Consider the following 14595-nt stretch of genomic DNA (forward strand, 5'->3'; position numbering starts at 1 on the left):
CAGAGCTCCCAGCTCCGGCTCATTCTCTAAATGCCTGCAAGTCAGTGCTGGGCTGTGCACTCAGTCTGGTTCTCCCATTGGGGGACAGGGACCTGATGCCTTGCCATCACCTGCTTCCCTTGGTCTGCATTGGCAGGCAGCTGGAACTGACCACCAGAGCTGGGACTCCAACCTAGGTATTCTGGTATGGTTGCAGGCCTCCTATATCGGCATCATCCCCATTGGGTTGGACACTGGCCTGGGTATGAGTGTTCACAGGACCATGAAAAGGTGGTGGTGGTGTGGTGGCTGGGGATGAGGAAGGGCTTGCTGGAGTGAGAATGTGGGGAGCCCAGCAGAGAACTCCCAACTCAATAGAGAAGGGGGTGAAGCAGCAAATGGTGTCCAAACAACTGAGGTATCATTATCCCTTTCAGAATTTTCTGCCACATTTTAAACAAGTGCTTAACTTATACACCTGAAATTTCAACTGGCCCCGAATGTTTTAATAGTAAGAATGAACAGTTTTAAACTTTTCAGTCTCATCAAAATCAATGTGGACTTTTGCTGGCACTGCTGAACTGATGCAAATATATAACCTACTAGTTACAAGTGAGTCCTTTTCCACAATTTAATAGTTTCAAAGGAAGATTAAAAGCACTTTCCCGCCCCCCACCTCAGTGTGAGCAGAACAAAAATAACAAACAAAATTCCTTAAATTTGGAAACCTTATTTCCCTTTCTGGCCAGTCACCTATGTGATATCCTTTGTAATATCACTGCTATCATCTTTCAATACATGTCCATCTACAAATTAATTAACTTTCCTGAGACAAATCCCTGGTATGCCATTCTTCTGATTCCAATGAAAGACTCACTTTTAAGATACGATTGCAGCTGTCCCACACTGCCAGTTTCTGTGTCATACACACGCCTTCAAATTCTGTAATCAGCAGCTACCAGGCGCCGTATCGCACTCAGCACACCACAGCCCGTCAATACAGACATCCCCAAACACACCACGGCTGGTTTTGTCAAATGTTTTATTGAGTGTAGACATCTGGAGTACTGTAAAACATGCATTATCTGTAGATTCAAAAAGGAGCAAGCCACATTGTCCTCACTGTCAAATGTGTCAGGCTTGGCGTACATGATGGAGATTAATGAAGTATCATGAGAGTGATATGGCTCCTGAAAGGCTTCTACAATTTGGAGTAGGGTCTTAATCATGTGAAAAGCAAAGCTGTTCACATTTAGTGAACTTGCATTTTACTGGAGGTACACAGTTATTTTAATTTTAAAACAAAAATAATTTGTTTGTAGAATATTTCCACCGCCCAACTTTGCCCCTTCAGTTTCCAAAAAAATTTAATGTTAAAAAATGCGTGTGGAACTTGCATGTTTAAGGAGCAATAACAAAATTTATTTTTTCTTCGGTTGTTGAGGTGTATTAAATTTGAAGAAGATAATATCTCCATCTTCAACAATATAATTTCTGCCTTGTTGTCTGTATTTCCCAGCAGCCTGCAAGTAGGAAATACAGAGAAGTGGATTATTATTATCCAACTAAACACATAGGGTAAGTAAATGTAAAAAGCATTATATTCCTGGGCTGTAACAAACAACAACAACAACAACAAAAGGAAAATAAGACTCAGAAAGGCACACAAGTTCAAAACCAGACTTAGAAACAAGCAAAGTACTCCTGATTTGGACAGAACTTGATTTTCCATATATACATAATCATAATGTATTCTCCACTAAATTGTTGGTACATAAATATAATTATACCAATATCATTAAGTTTCATTACATGCTGTTTATGGTACGTTTCTGATGTGTCTGCAAACATCCGGCAAGTTACTGTCATAAAGCAGATCAAACTAGGCAGAAAAGAGAACTACATGACTTAGTTAAAAGCTGCTGTTTAGAGAAATTCTTCCCGGACACTGGTAATGCCAACAAGATAAGCTGGCTTTAAGGAAAACTCTGATCGGCTGTGGTGTAATGCAGATTCTGAGCTATTTTCCCTTTATTTTCTTTTACTGAGTCTTGATACTGACTGCATGTTGCTCCTGCTATACTAAAACCCACTGTGAAGACATTTACGAATGAATCTAGTTACGAGCAGACTCTAACAGGTTGAAAAAGCAAATTCAGATTTTTCTCCCCTGCGTGCAAATTAGCAAGTAATGCAACTGATTCCACCTGCTGGTATGCACACCCAGACACATGATCTGATGTAACTTTAATACCCAATAAGAGGCAGTTTCACAAAGAGGTTCATCCAATAGTACAGCCCCCACACACTCTAGTCTAAGCACAACAACTTCTTCAGTTAAGTAAGAGTTTAACACTGCTCACATTGACACAGTCTCATGTGATTCCTCATCAACTATTTATCAATGTGAACTTAAGGATCTTCTGGAAAAGTTCTTAAAAGTGGTTTCCTTCTGTTAGAATTTAGTCTTGCCCAGCAAGACTAGCACTTGGCTTTGAAAATCAGTGATAATAATTTTCAACGTCAAGAAAACAATACTAAATCAATAATAAAAGCATCCTCAAAGATCATGGATCTGAGCAAACAACCAACAAACCAGATCCTAGAACCCTAATAAGCACTTTGTCAACTATTTAGAAAATGTACAAAATTGTATAATATGCTATTAAAAGCAGCTTAGTTTTAAAAAGCAAACACACCTTAGTTTAAAAAGTATAAACATATATGTATTAATTCACATGATTTTTGTAAGGACATGTGACATACTGAAGGCCATATGCAACTTATTTCTAGAATCTAAAGCCAACTGCTATAAAACTAAGATAATTTAAACCAAACACATATTGACCTGATATGTTAGTATAAGTCTATATACTTTGTTACCACTCAAGTTTACTATTAATAGTGACAGTATTCCTTTAAATTCTCTAGAGACCATTTAATCCATTTTCACTGCTATCAGAAACACTGGTTGAAAAAAAAAATCAATACCCATTTGTGAATCTTGAGTATGTATTAAACAAGACACGTCTAACCAGTTCATTTGCACTTGAAAGCAGCCATCTGTAGAAGCCAGCTTTGCCTAAGCAGATATGATTGCTAATAATGTGATATCCCTGTAGACTACAAAGCCCACACAGAGCTATTCAGTATATAGTTCACAGCACTGGCATTAAATTAGTTATGCTGCACTGATGTTAGAAATACACACACACACACACACACACACACACACAATCTTGCTGTCAACCAAAAACCTATTTGATAATATGCAAGTAAACATTTATTGGATAAAGGAACAAAGAGCAATTCATAAATGCTTTATTTTATTTGGTTTTCAAATATCCAATAAAATACCCACATTTATATATGATAAAATATATAAATATTCTGAAAAGAAATATATATTATCTTACTGTATATTATAAAGTTTCTCTGAACTGTTAAAGGAGATATTCCAAATTCATGTATCTTCCAAGTTTATTGCAATACACAATATAGTAAAGATTCAGAAAACATGCTTAAAAAATGTAAGGCATAAAGAAAAGAGGAAACATCTAATCTCTGAGTTCTAGTAATATAAAATATTCTCATCTTTACCTTTAGTCTAAAAAGAAATACACAGGATAACATGATGAAACATGTTGACAAGTAATGACTTTTTTTCAATTCTAATTAGTGTTCTAAACAAAGTTCTATCTCAATGTTTGCATGGCTATTTATATTGATACAGATGACACCATGGAAAAATCAACAACTTCGTGTAGTTTTAAACTGTAACTCTTTCTTTAAAAAAAAAAAAGGAAAAAAAGGCTCTTCTTCAACATTAAGCCAATGCTTTTGGGATATTTCTCCCTTTTCTCCCTAAGAACCCAACAGTTTTATGAAACCCCACGCATTAGTATGATCTTTCCAATGATATCATTGAGAACAAACTCAACTTGCAGTACATTTCTTTGTATTTCTTTCATAGATGAAAGAGTAAAACACAGGAGAATCTTTAAGTTCTGTAACATTGTCTATGATAGCCTTTTTACCATGTCAAATTTATCAGGCTGATATTCACTGGCGATTGCTATATTTCTCTGAATAAAATCTAATAAGCCAAGCAAAATTAATATTGCAGCAAAATCTACATTAAAAACACTCACTACTTTTGTATAACACTGCTTCACTATTACTGTCTACAAATCAAATTATCCTTATTAGCTAAAATAAAACACAATTTTGGACCTGCCCTCTAGTGTTGAGAAAGCAAATCAAATTCTCAAAGCATTTTAAGCAAAAAAAAAAAAAAAAAAAAAAGTAAGCCCTGAAGCAACATCAAGGACAGATTTCATTCCACTGAGTTTTATCCCATTCTTTGATTTAAATATAACACATTATTTCTACTTCGGGTGTTCAAATGTAATAGGTACAATTTTTCACTGGCCATCAATGAAGAAGTTCTTTGAAATTATTTAGAAATATTTAAAACTACTTTATGTTCAGTTATAGAAAAACCCAAAAAACCTCACAATTTACATATTTAAATAATTAGCTAAAAGCATGCAGACATCTTTAGGTCTTTAACCAGCTGACAGTGACATTAAACCATGATAATAATATTTTGTTTTGGATGAAAGGTTTAAAAGGCAACTATAATTCATTTGAATATGAATATCTTCACTCCAGGGCATGAGTTGTAAAACATAAGTGCAAAAAAATAATTTCTTACCTTGACTGCATTTTCAGAACCCTCTTCTTTAAAATCTTCATACTTCATTACTTCAGCCATAATGAATCCCTTTTCAAAATCCGTGTGGATCTTTCCTGCAGCCTGAGGAGCCTTCGTCCCTTTCTTTGAAAAGAAAGACCAGAGAAAAACTAATTGCATGGAGGATGATTGATGGTAGCAAGCATAGAGTTTCTTTTCTCTGATCTGCAGTTGAGTTCAACTAAAACTTAGCTGACTGCCAGCGGAGGTGTCAGGTGTGTCATTAGCACATTTGCAGCACTGGGCACTCCGTGCAGCAGAGGCAGCACAGACAGACCCGCAGATATTAAAGAAGCAAGGCTTTGTTTTTCCTAACAGTCATTCACAGTGTTATTGATTTAGATGCAGTAGTCTCATTTTTGGTGTAGGTTTCATTTCGATTTTCTATTCTTTATAGCGGAAAAAGAAATAAAGATTTTTAAGTAACTTTCAAGCTGAATTATCAAAGGTTTTAAAAAGATAAAAAGTCCACAAAATTTTAGCTCGTCTAGAGAACGTATCAAAATCAATATATGAGAGGACATTTAAAAGGCATTTCCAACAAATCTTATATTCTTTTTTAAGCAAATAATTTCGAAATTTTAATAAAATTTATGAACATTTTGCATCATATACTCTGCCTCTAACATAATGAAGCAAATTCCAGTGGACACAGGAAGAGAAATGTCCTATAATTACCCCATGTGTTAAATTACAAGAACATACATTCTAGACACACAGAACCATAGAAGAGAATCTGAGGAATAATGGTGACCTGAAGGCTGCTTAATAAAGCATGCTAAAGTGATAAGAAGTCTGACACTATAAAGCACAGTTTTTATAATAAAAGATGTATTGGGTTAATATGGCTACTCACTGATGCTTACCTGACTAAATATCTTAGCACATTAAATCACAGATACTTACAATCAGTCTTAAGATAAACCAGCTTTCACATTTTCAAGCCCAAAGCATCTTTCCTTGTTTCTTTTATTTAAGTTTGGAGCTTTAAGGCTTTAAAATACATCTTTAAAATATACAGTAAAAACAAACACTGTCAGTTTGCTTATTAGCACCTTGGACTGCTTTAATGTTAATTTGTAAAGTCTATATAAAAGGACTTTGGTTAGAATTCAATTAAGAACATTTTGTCTCATCAAGAGTGAATCTCACATTCAAACAGGCATTTAACATTATGCTGAATTGTATCCATGTTTCTATCCATACTAAATCAAAATAAATGCACCAATAAATTACAGTAGTCACTGAAAACAGAAATAAAGCGGCATTAAAATTTCTCATGCAGCATATTTCTAAAAAGCATAACAAAAGATTGAACAAGACATGGAGTCTAGAAGTTCTGGTATTATTTTCACATTCTGCAACACACTATTTAAGACTAAATACATTTCAAAATATTTTCCAAGAGTAACTAGTGTGCTATAATATATTTGCATTGAGAAGCAAACCATTACAGTTCAGTTTCTATTGTCCTCTGGGAATAAATTAGTCACTTTCTCAGGCTGTATTTAATATACATCAATATTTAAAAGACATCACAGTTTAAAAGACTGAACATATAACATTAAAAATAAATATTATTTTCATGGATTCAAATAAAAAGGGCATGAATTTTTACACACTGACTTCAGCTGTGTATCTATGAAGAGCATAATGATGTCATATTGCTTTTATTGCTGAAAATGTAATCCGAGCAAGCAAAGGAGGAAAGAACCACCCGCAACCCAAACAAACTTAAGTGAATACAAAATGAAAAGCAACATCAATTTCACTGCAGACAAACCCAGTCACACAGATTAAGCAAGCACAATACTGGTGCGTCTTATCTCTGACCACAGGAGGAGGGTAGACAGATTCTACAGGATGAAGAAATTCAGACTATGTAATAGGCAGAATCAATTGTTACCTGCCTCAATCAATGCCGCTCCACTTTCACTGTTCAGCAGCTCACAAATAATTAAAGTTATCCTGGACAAAAACCTCATCTGTAATGACTAGCTAACCGCCACCATGACAAACTTCAAAGTCAGTGATATCAATCTGAATTCAATAGTGTGGAACTGGATATAGCTGATGAATAAGTATGAATCTTACCCTGATGGTCCATGCACGCACTTCATCTGGGCCTGCAGTGAAGAAGTATTCTAGCTGGAGTGCTGCAAACCCAGCCTTAATGATCTTTGGCAAAGCACTGAAATAAAATGAAACAAATTCTCTCAATACTTACATAAGCTGTCACTGAACATTGATTTAGAACTAAGAATATTCATTACACGCAGGGCATGTTAAAAATATGAGTAAATTATTATTCATCTTTCATTGAAAATGTGAAGAGGTCAGAAAGCAAGATCTCTTCTAAAACCGGTTTTAATTGCATTTTTAGCCTGAAGATAGCCGTGCTCTAAATTGTTTACTGTATAAAAAAAGAAAAATTAGCTCTACCCACCCTATGGCTATTTTCATTCAGTATTAATTATATCTAGGATGTGGGCCATGAAAGCAAAATTATTTGACTGAAATGCAATATTTAAACAATATATTACTGTTACTCAGAAAAAATTAAGGCAACTGATTCACCCTTTACCCTCCCCCACCCAACATGACGAAAGAGTTTTGGCGATCATCCCTCTGCAAAAATATACATAACTAATACCTATGTTATAATTAAAACACTGTACAGAGATGACAGATGACAGTTAAAAACTTAATTTAAAATAAATCTTTTCACTCTGTCTCATGGTAAAGAAAGGAGAAGATTCCCTCTTTATAATGGTAATTACTCTGTCATTTATTATTCTATCAGCGCAAGCAATTAAATTACTGCAAGGAAATAGTTGATAATAAAGTGTAGGGAAAATGAATGCTAATTAACCTTTGTGTCATGTTCGCTTCCAGATACTTCTGTCTCTCCTCAGCACTCAATTCTTGCAACTTGAGTTCCAAGGCCCCACTAAAAGGAATGACCAAGGCACCTGGGTCATACTTGTCCACCCACTCTTTAATTTTTATCAACCTGTAGACAAAAAAGGGCACAACATTATCTTGTAGTGCATGCATGACTGTACCACATTCATTATTATCAAGTAGCACATACATATTCATAAGAATTGCACGGTTTTATGATGCCATCTTTTTGTGTATAGCTTTCCAAGGTCAAGACATTAACAGGCTGCAATTGCTTCAGGTACACGCCATAATATTTTACTGTAATCTAGTTTTACTTTAGCACATTATGCATAGGAACTATTATACAAATATTTTTAAACTTTTTAGTCAGAATAAATCTGTTCAGCATTAACACTTGTATCCTTGAAAGCCTCATAAATTTCTTTTTCTTTAATGAAGTCAATAAAAAAAACACAGAAAACATTAAGTTCTGTTTGCATAGGAGTCATCTTAAAGATATTAGCTAATCTGGAAAAGTGCTTGATAAATAAATATAATTTGTTCAACTGAGGTATCTATATTCCAGGTTTAGTTCCTTCTTGGAATAAACAAATTTATAGGCGTCAACGATTTTGAGGAGGAATTCTGCCAACCAAAACAAACATACAGGAATATGGATTTACAGACATGGTCAAGCATGTGCACAGTTCACATATACATCACTTTTGCAGTATGATGAAAGATAGAACTTTTTTTTTTTTAAGATTTATTCATTTTATTACAGCCAGATATACACAGAGGAGGAGAGACAGAGAGGAAGAGCTTCCGTCCGATGTTTCACTCCCCAAGTGAGCCGCAACGGCCAGTGCTGCGCCGATCCGAAGCCGGGAACCAGGAACCTCTTCCGGGTCTCCCACGCGGGTACAGGGTCCCAATGCATTGGGCCGTCCTCAACTGCTTTCCCAGGCCACAAGCAGGGAGCTGGATGGGAAGTGGAGCTGCCGGGATTAGAACCGGTGCCCATATGGGATCCTGGGGCTTTCAAGGAGAGGCAAGCTGCTAGGCCACGCCGCCAGGCCCGAAAGATAGAACTTTTAAAGGAAACAAATTTCCTATCATCACAAAGCATGTGGAAGGCCAAGTCAGTTAGGTAACTGATTCTGTAGCGTGAAAAGACATTACTGAGTCTTTTTTTCCCCCTTCAAATTATGGAGTATTTTGGTAAAGAGGTAAGTGGAATGCAAGTCAAATCAATGTGGCATATTTATGAATAGGTTCCAATTCTACTTCCTAGTTTTCTCTGCACAGGCAGGTTACCAACTAATGCTTAGCTTCTTTATTTGAAAAACTAGAGATTAGAATAGTACATGTTATACTGTAAATTTGTAACAAAAAGAATGTGTGTAAGCAGGAAACAATTAGTTATTAATTTTCATTTTCAATCATAGCATATAGTCAAAGGATTCTAGAATTAAATTTAGTATAGGGCTGACTACAGACTTCATTGAAATTTATATCACAAATTTTAATGTATGCAATAGCCTCAAATAATTCTACTAGCCTACTATATTTATATCAATGTTGCAAGTGATTACAGCAAAATATTGTGGCAGGAATTCCTTAAATCATCAATGTAAATGCTATTTCAGGGGGGGAAAAGCGAGAACAGAGTCACAAGTCCATCAATACTCAACTAAAAGATGACAGCAAATCAGATTTATTAGAAAATTAAGAATATAGCCCACTGAGCAGTATTTAGGATAATGAAAAACTCACACAACATTTTATACATGTTTGTTACAAAACAGTAGGTACTCTTCAATATGTTCTTAGTGGTTTTTGATTTTCACAGCATTTTCCCTGTGAAAATGTTCACTCTATAAATTGAACCAACTCCTAAATTTATTTTGGAATAAAGAATGTAGAGCTTAAACTGTGTTTCTAAACGGTCATTTTCTTATCTAAAATTATTAAGGACAGATTAAAAATAAAGAAAATTTAAATTGGCACTTCTGCTTAAAAAATCCCAAGAGTCTAAGTTACTTTATAGATTTCAGACTATTCAAACAAAACACTATATTAAAATGTTATCATCAATGGTTTAGTAAAATACTTTCAGAAGTTAGAATCAAACATGCAATTTGAAAAAAGCAGATCACATACCACAGATTCAATCAAAGTAAAAAACATGAAAAAGGATAATATAAAAATATCATACACACATCTTATAAATATGTTCAACACAACTGATAAGACTAGAACTACATTAAAACAGGCAGGAAATAATTACTTTAGCTAAGATATCAATTCAGAATAACAACAGTTCTGCCCTGTGATTTTAACAGCCTTTCCTGCAGGGTCTTCAGAGGGACTATTTGCATTCCTCAGGTGTCCTACTGTACAATTCAGATGAATAAAGACTTATAAATCATTCCTCTACCGCCAATGTGAGACTTTGATCTGTGAATACACCATTGTACCTTAACTATAATTGGCAAAAAAACCTGACAGTGTAGAGCATCACAAGCTTAATAACAAAGGAGAATATCTCAAAGTGTTGACAGATGATCTTCATAATGCAGAAGCAGAGCTGGTACATTTTAGCAGTAAATGAGCACTGAGGTCTAAAGGTCTCTAAAGTGACTGACATCAGACCTGCTATAGCCTCGGTAAAAGAAAAAGGTGCCGTAGCACTTTCCGTAAAGTGAGTTAGGCTCTTTGCCTGCAAGCTTCACTTTTGTGACTTTCACTGTCATAGAAAACACAGGGAAGATGAAAAGTGAGTTAGGTTCTTTGGCTGTCTTTTGTGACTTTTACTATCAAACAAAAGTAAGAAATGTCCTAACATGATTTTTAATTACAGACTTTGAAATAAGTCTTACTCATGAGTAATTAAAAATATGCCTCAATTTCAAAATTATGAACTGAACTATATATCTATTAGGCCTGATCGTTACAAAAAATGTGCTAACGAGGGAAAGATCACAAGTTTGAACCCCATAGGGACTACTTACCTTTTGTAGAAAGTCTATTCTCTTACTATAAACCATACCCCAAACTCTAGCTTGTCATTTAAAAAATGTGTGCCACTGGCATATATGGGATACGGGAAATTAAAGTTCAGTTCAGTACTACTACTGGAGAACAATCCCAAGCATATTCCGCCAAAGTGACTGAATAATAATCGGCATGATCAGCAAATGTGTGAATGTATACCATCCAAATTGGTAGTTACCAAAACAAGGAGTCCAAGCCACATTCGTTTCCCTTAAAGTTAGGAGTAATTAAGGTGAAGAAAAGCTTCTATTTACTGAAGTTTACTACCTGGCAATGAGGCCAAAGTAGAACATCAAAGCAGTACAACCAATAAAAGACTGATCACTCTTCTGAGAAAAGCTGCTAAGTTATAATTAATTGTCTTTGTTGTAGAATGAGTTCTTTAGTATTAAATTGCCAAAAAAGAATGTCTAAAATTTATTTCTAGCCCTTTTTATAGAAGAGATTTATTTTATTGGAATGGCAGATCAGATTTAGATAGAGAAGGAGAGAAAGACAGATCTTTGACCTGCTGCTTTACTCCCCACGTGGCTGCAATGGCCAGAGCTGAGCCGATCCAAAGCCAGGAGCCAGGAGCTTCTTCTGGGTCTCCCACGGTGGCTGTAGGGCCCCAGGGGTTTGGGCCATCCTCAACTGCCTTCCCAAGCCACAGGCAGGAAGCTAGATGGGAAACAGAGTGCACTGGCACCCATACGGGACTCCGGTGCTGCAAAGTGAGGATTTAGCCAACAGAGTGAGCCACTGAGCTGGGCCGCACCTCTAATCTTCATTCTGACCTTCTTTTCCAATGTTTAAAGTCTAGATTCCAAAATTTACTAGGGTTAGCTTACATTGATTTCCTAGATTTTAATTCTACTATTAAAATTTTATTTGTTTTTCAAAGCTACCTAATTTTTGGGAATAATATTTCAATCTTATTTAATGAGTTGTCTATTTCAACATAAACATAAAAGTTGTTTTCAGAATTTTACTTTTGGTTTCTTGAATATCGCCACCCTCCATGCTCCCATTTGTCCCCTGCCAATGGGCCTCTAGAGACAGTTGGTTCATGTGCGTATGTGTGTACGTGAAAATGGCCAGTCTTTGTGGCAGTAGTAGTAGTTAGGTTTCAAGGGAATCCAGTGATCCCCAGGGATAGAGCTATCTGTGGGTTATTTCTTGTGTTGAATTTCCTGAGACCAAATTATTTCCCTATCTGGAAGGAGTTGGGGTGGCTATGGTTTAGTAGTGGCTTATCCCCCAAGCGCTCACATAATAGCTTGGTCCCCAGTGTGATCGTATTAAGGGGTGGAGCTGAGTATAAGTGATTTAGGTTATGGGGCAATATCCTCACAAGGGACTCATGCTGGTCTTATAAGCTATTCACACCTTTCACTAGGAAGCCATCTTCTATGTTGTGATGTGGCCAGAGTGGCCTAGGTAAGTTGCCCAATCTTCAAGCGTCAGCTTCTGAAACTGTGAGCTGAAAAGTCTTTTCTTTTATGTATTATCTGTATTGTTTTTTTTAAAGCAGCAGTACAAAAATAGACTAATACAGGAGTATTTTCTAAGTATCAAATCATCTTCTAAGCTTTTTGAATGAGTACAGCCCATTGTGCATTGGTACCATCACTGCATTTCCTTCTTATTATTGGCACCTACAGAACACCTTTTTTGCTTTTAAGTCCGGCTGTGTGTTCAACAACTACCACGCCACCATCAATGCCACCCATACCTGGCTATATTATCTGGTGTTTCTGTATCTTAGGCACATGAAGTGAGCTTTCTATATTGGCTCAGTTCACTTTCTTAACTGGAAGCTCTCTATATCAAAATTAAATCCTCCCTGTATAGTGTTCTGCAGTATTTTTAAAAATTTTTCTGACCATCACCCACTGCAATAGATTTTATACTTTGATTCAAACTATGTGACACAGATATATTATTTTCATGCATATATTGAAACTGAAACAGGTTTCACAAAACAATGGTTGCCTTTGCAAAGCAAAAGTTCAGTTCCAATAGTGCCACTTCATATTTTGCACAAAAATCACATAAAATGTATGTTCTAGCAACTTTTAATAAGAACTTTCTTGACTTCATCTTTATATCTCAGTCACTTTGAGCCTTTCAACTACACCAGCCACTTACATTCTGATTATATTTCTTGAGAATTCTTTAAAGATGAGTCAATCCAGCACTAAAGTCAAGTTACACTAAGAGTTATGAATCTCTACTAAATACTAGAGCTCTCTCAAATCTGCAGTATTTTACTTTGGAATATCTGTGTGAGTTTACAATCTTACAAATGTTAACACTTCAAGGTATTACAGCCCTCTTTTCCATGTTCTAGATACCAAGAATGGAGATGAACATAATTCAGTGTTTTAAAAAGAAAAGGTAAGATTTACAGAAATAAGGGTATGTCTTAAAAGATGACATGTATTGAGCCCGGCGGTGTGGCCTAGTGGCTAAAGTCCTCGCCTTGAACACCCTGGGATCCCATATGGGCGCCGGTTCTAATCCTGGCAGCTCCACTTCCCATTCAGATCCCTGCTTATGGCCTGGGAAGGAAGTCGAGGACGGCCCAATGCATTGGGACCCTGCACCCGCGTGGGAGACCTGGAAGAGGTTCCTGGTTCCAGGCTTCGGATCAGCGCAGCACTGGCCGTTCCGGCTCACTTGGGGAGTGAATCATTGGACGGAAGCTCTTCCTCTCTGTCTCTCCTCCTCTCTGTATATCCGACTTTGTAATGAAAATAAATAAATCTTAAAAAAAAAAAAAACCGATGACATGTATTTAAAAATTAATCTGATGTTTTACAAATAACAATACTGAAACCCACACCAAAATCAATCCAACAAACAACATAAATCTGAAATACATCATAAATAATATGCTTTCAAAGTAAAAAAAACTAGCACTAGACAATTTGGCATGATAAAAACATGAATATAACACGGAAATGGAGGCAGGGCAAGGGGTATACAGGAACTCTTCCTATTACTACCTTACAATTTTTTGGGTAAAATTTAAATGATTCTGAAATGACAATACATGCAATCTTTTGGGAAAAATTACTAAAATTTAATTTCATGTAATTTCTTGTAGATAGTTTCTGAACAGACATTTCTGAAAATCACTAACTACAAAGTTAGTAGTTAAAAAATACTCCCCATTCTAGTCTAAATTGAATAGTCTGAGTAGTGCATAGAAATTGAATCTCTCTTCTGAAAGATCCCATCTGTGACAAACCTAAGAGACTTCAAACTTTAGAGTTGTGGTCTGACTTCAGGGAGTTGCACGGAATGAAGATGACAACTCTAATAGTCAGAGTGTGACCATGTGACATGCATGTTTATTAGAAATGCAGTCTAAGGTTCTACTCTAAACCAGAATCTGCACCTTAGCAAGACCCCTCAGGAAGTATATAAACTTGTTAAACTTTCAGAAGCATGGGACAAGAAAAAAAAAAGACTTTAGAAATAACAGCACAAAAACAGAAAGTGTAATGTCTGTGATAACTGTATTAATTGACCATTTCATCACCACACCAATTAAGTGACAGGAACAACTCGTAGAGAAAGGTTTGTTTTGGCTCACAGTCCAAACTCAGGCATCCCCATTGGTCTGGAGTCTGATGAAGGCAGAGGCTACCTATCACACACCGTGTGGGGAAGAAGGATCACCCATCAGAGACACATGGAGCACATTTGTCTGTATGGCCCTTTTCATAAAGCCCTATGGTTCAGTCAGGATCTCTATACCGCAACTTGATCCAATATAATCACTTTTCCACAGTCCCCTCTGAAACACCATAGAGTATTTTCTACTCTCTCAGCAACTCTCACAAGACTGTGGGGATTACATGCCTGCAGAGTTGGGGAGCCAAATCATGTTCAAACTATGTGACTATGTATACCAATGATAGTTAAGA

General features: G+C 36.1%; 1 protein-coding gene across 1 annotated transcript in view; it reads right to left on the bottom strand.

Annotated features, from left to right (window-relative positions):
* Window positions 1-1004: 1004 nt before the first annotated feature.
* OLA1 (Obg like ATPase 1) overlaps window positions 1005-14595 on the bottom strand; it is a 164188-nt gene continuing 150597 nt past the window's right edge. The window contains exons 8-11 of the mRNA XM_004577049.3: window positions 7608-7748; window positions 6830-6926; window positions 4697-4819; window positions 1005-1502 (exon numbers count right to left, since the gene is read on the bottom strand). Of these exons, the coding sequence (XP_004577106.1) occupies window positions 1401-1502; window positions 4697-4819; window positions 6830-6926; window positions 7608-7748 (463 nt within the window). The 3' untranslated portion in view covers window positions 1005-1400. The remainder of the gene's footprint in view (window positions 1503-4696; window positions 4820-6829; window positions 6927-7607; window positions 7749-14595) is intronic.

The sequence above is a fragment of the Ochotona princeps genome, chromosome 5, assembly GCF_030435755.1.
Source record: "Ochotona princeps isolate mOchPri1 chromosome 5, mOchPri1.hap1, whole genome shotgun sequence".
Lineage (NCBI taxonomy): Eukaryota > Metazoa > Chordata > Mammalia > Lagomorpha > Ochotonidae > Ochotona > Ochotona princeps.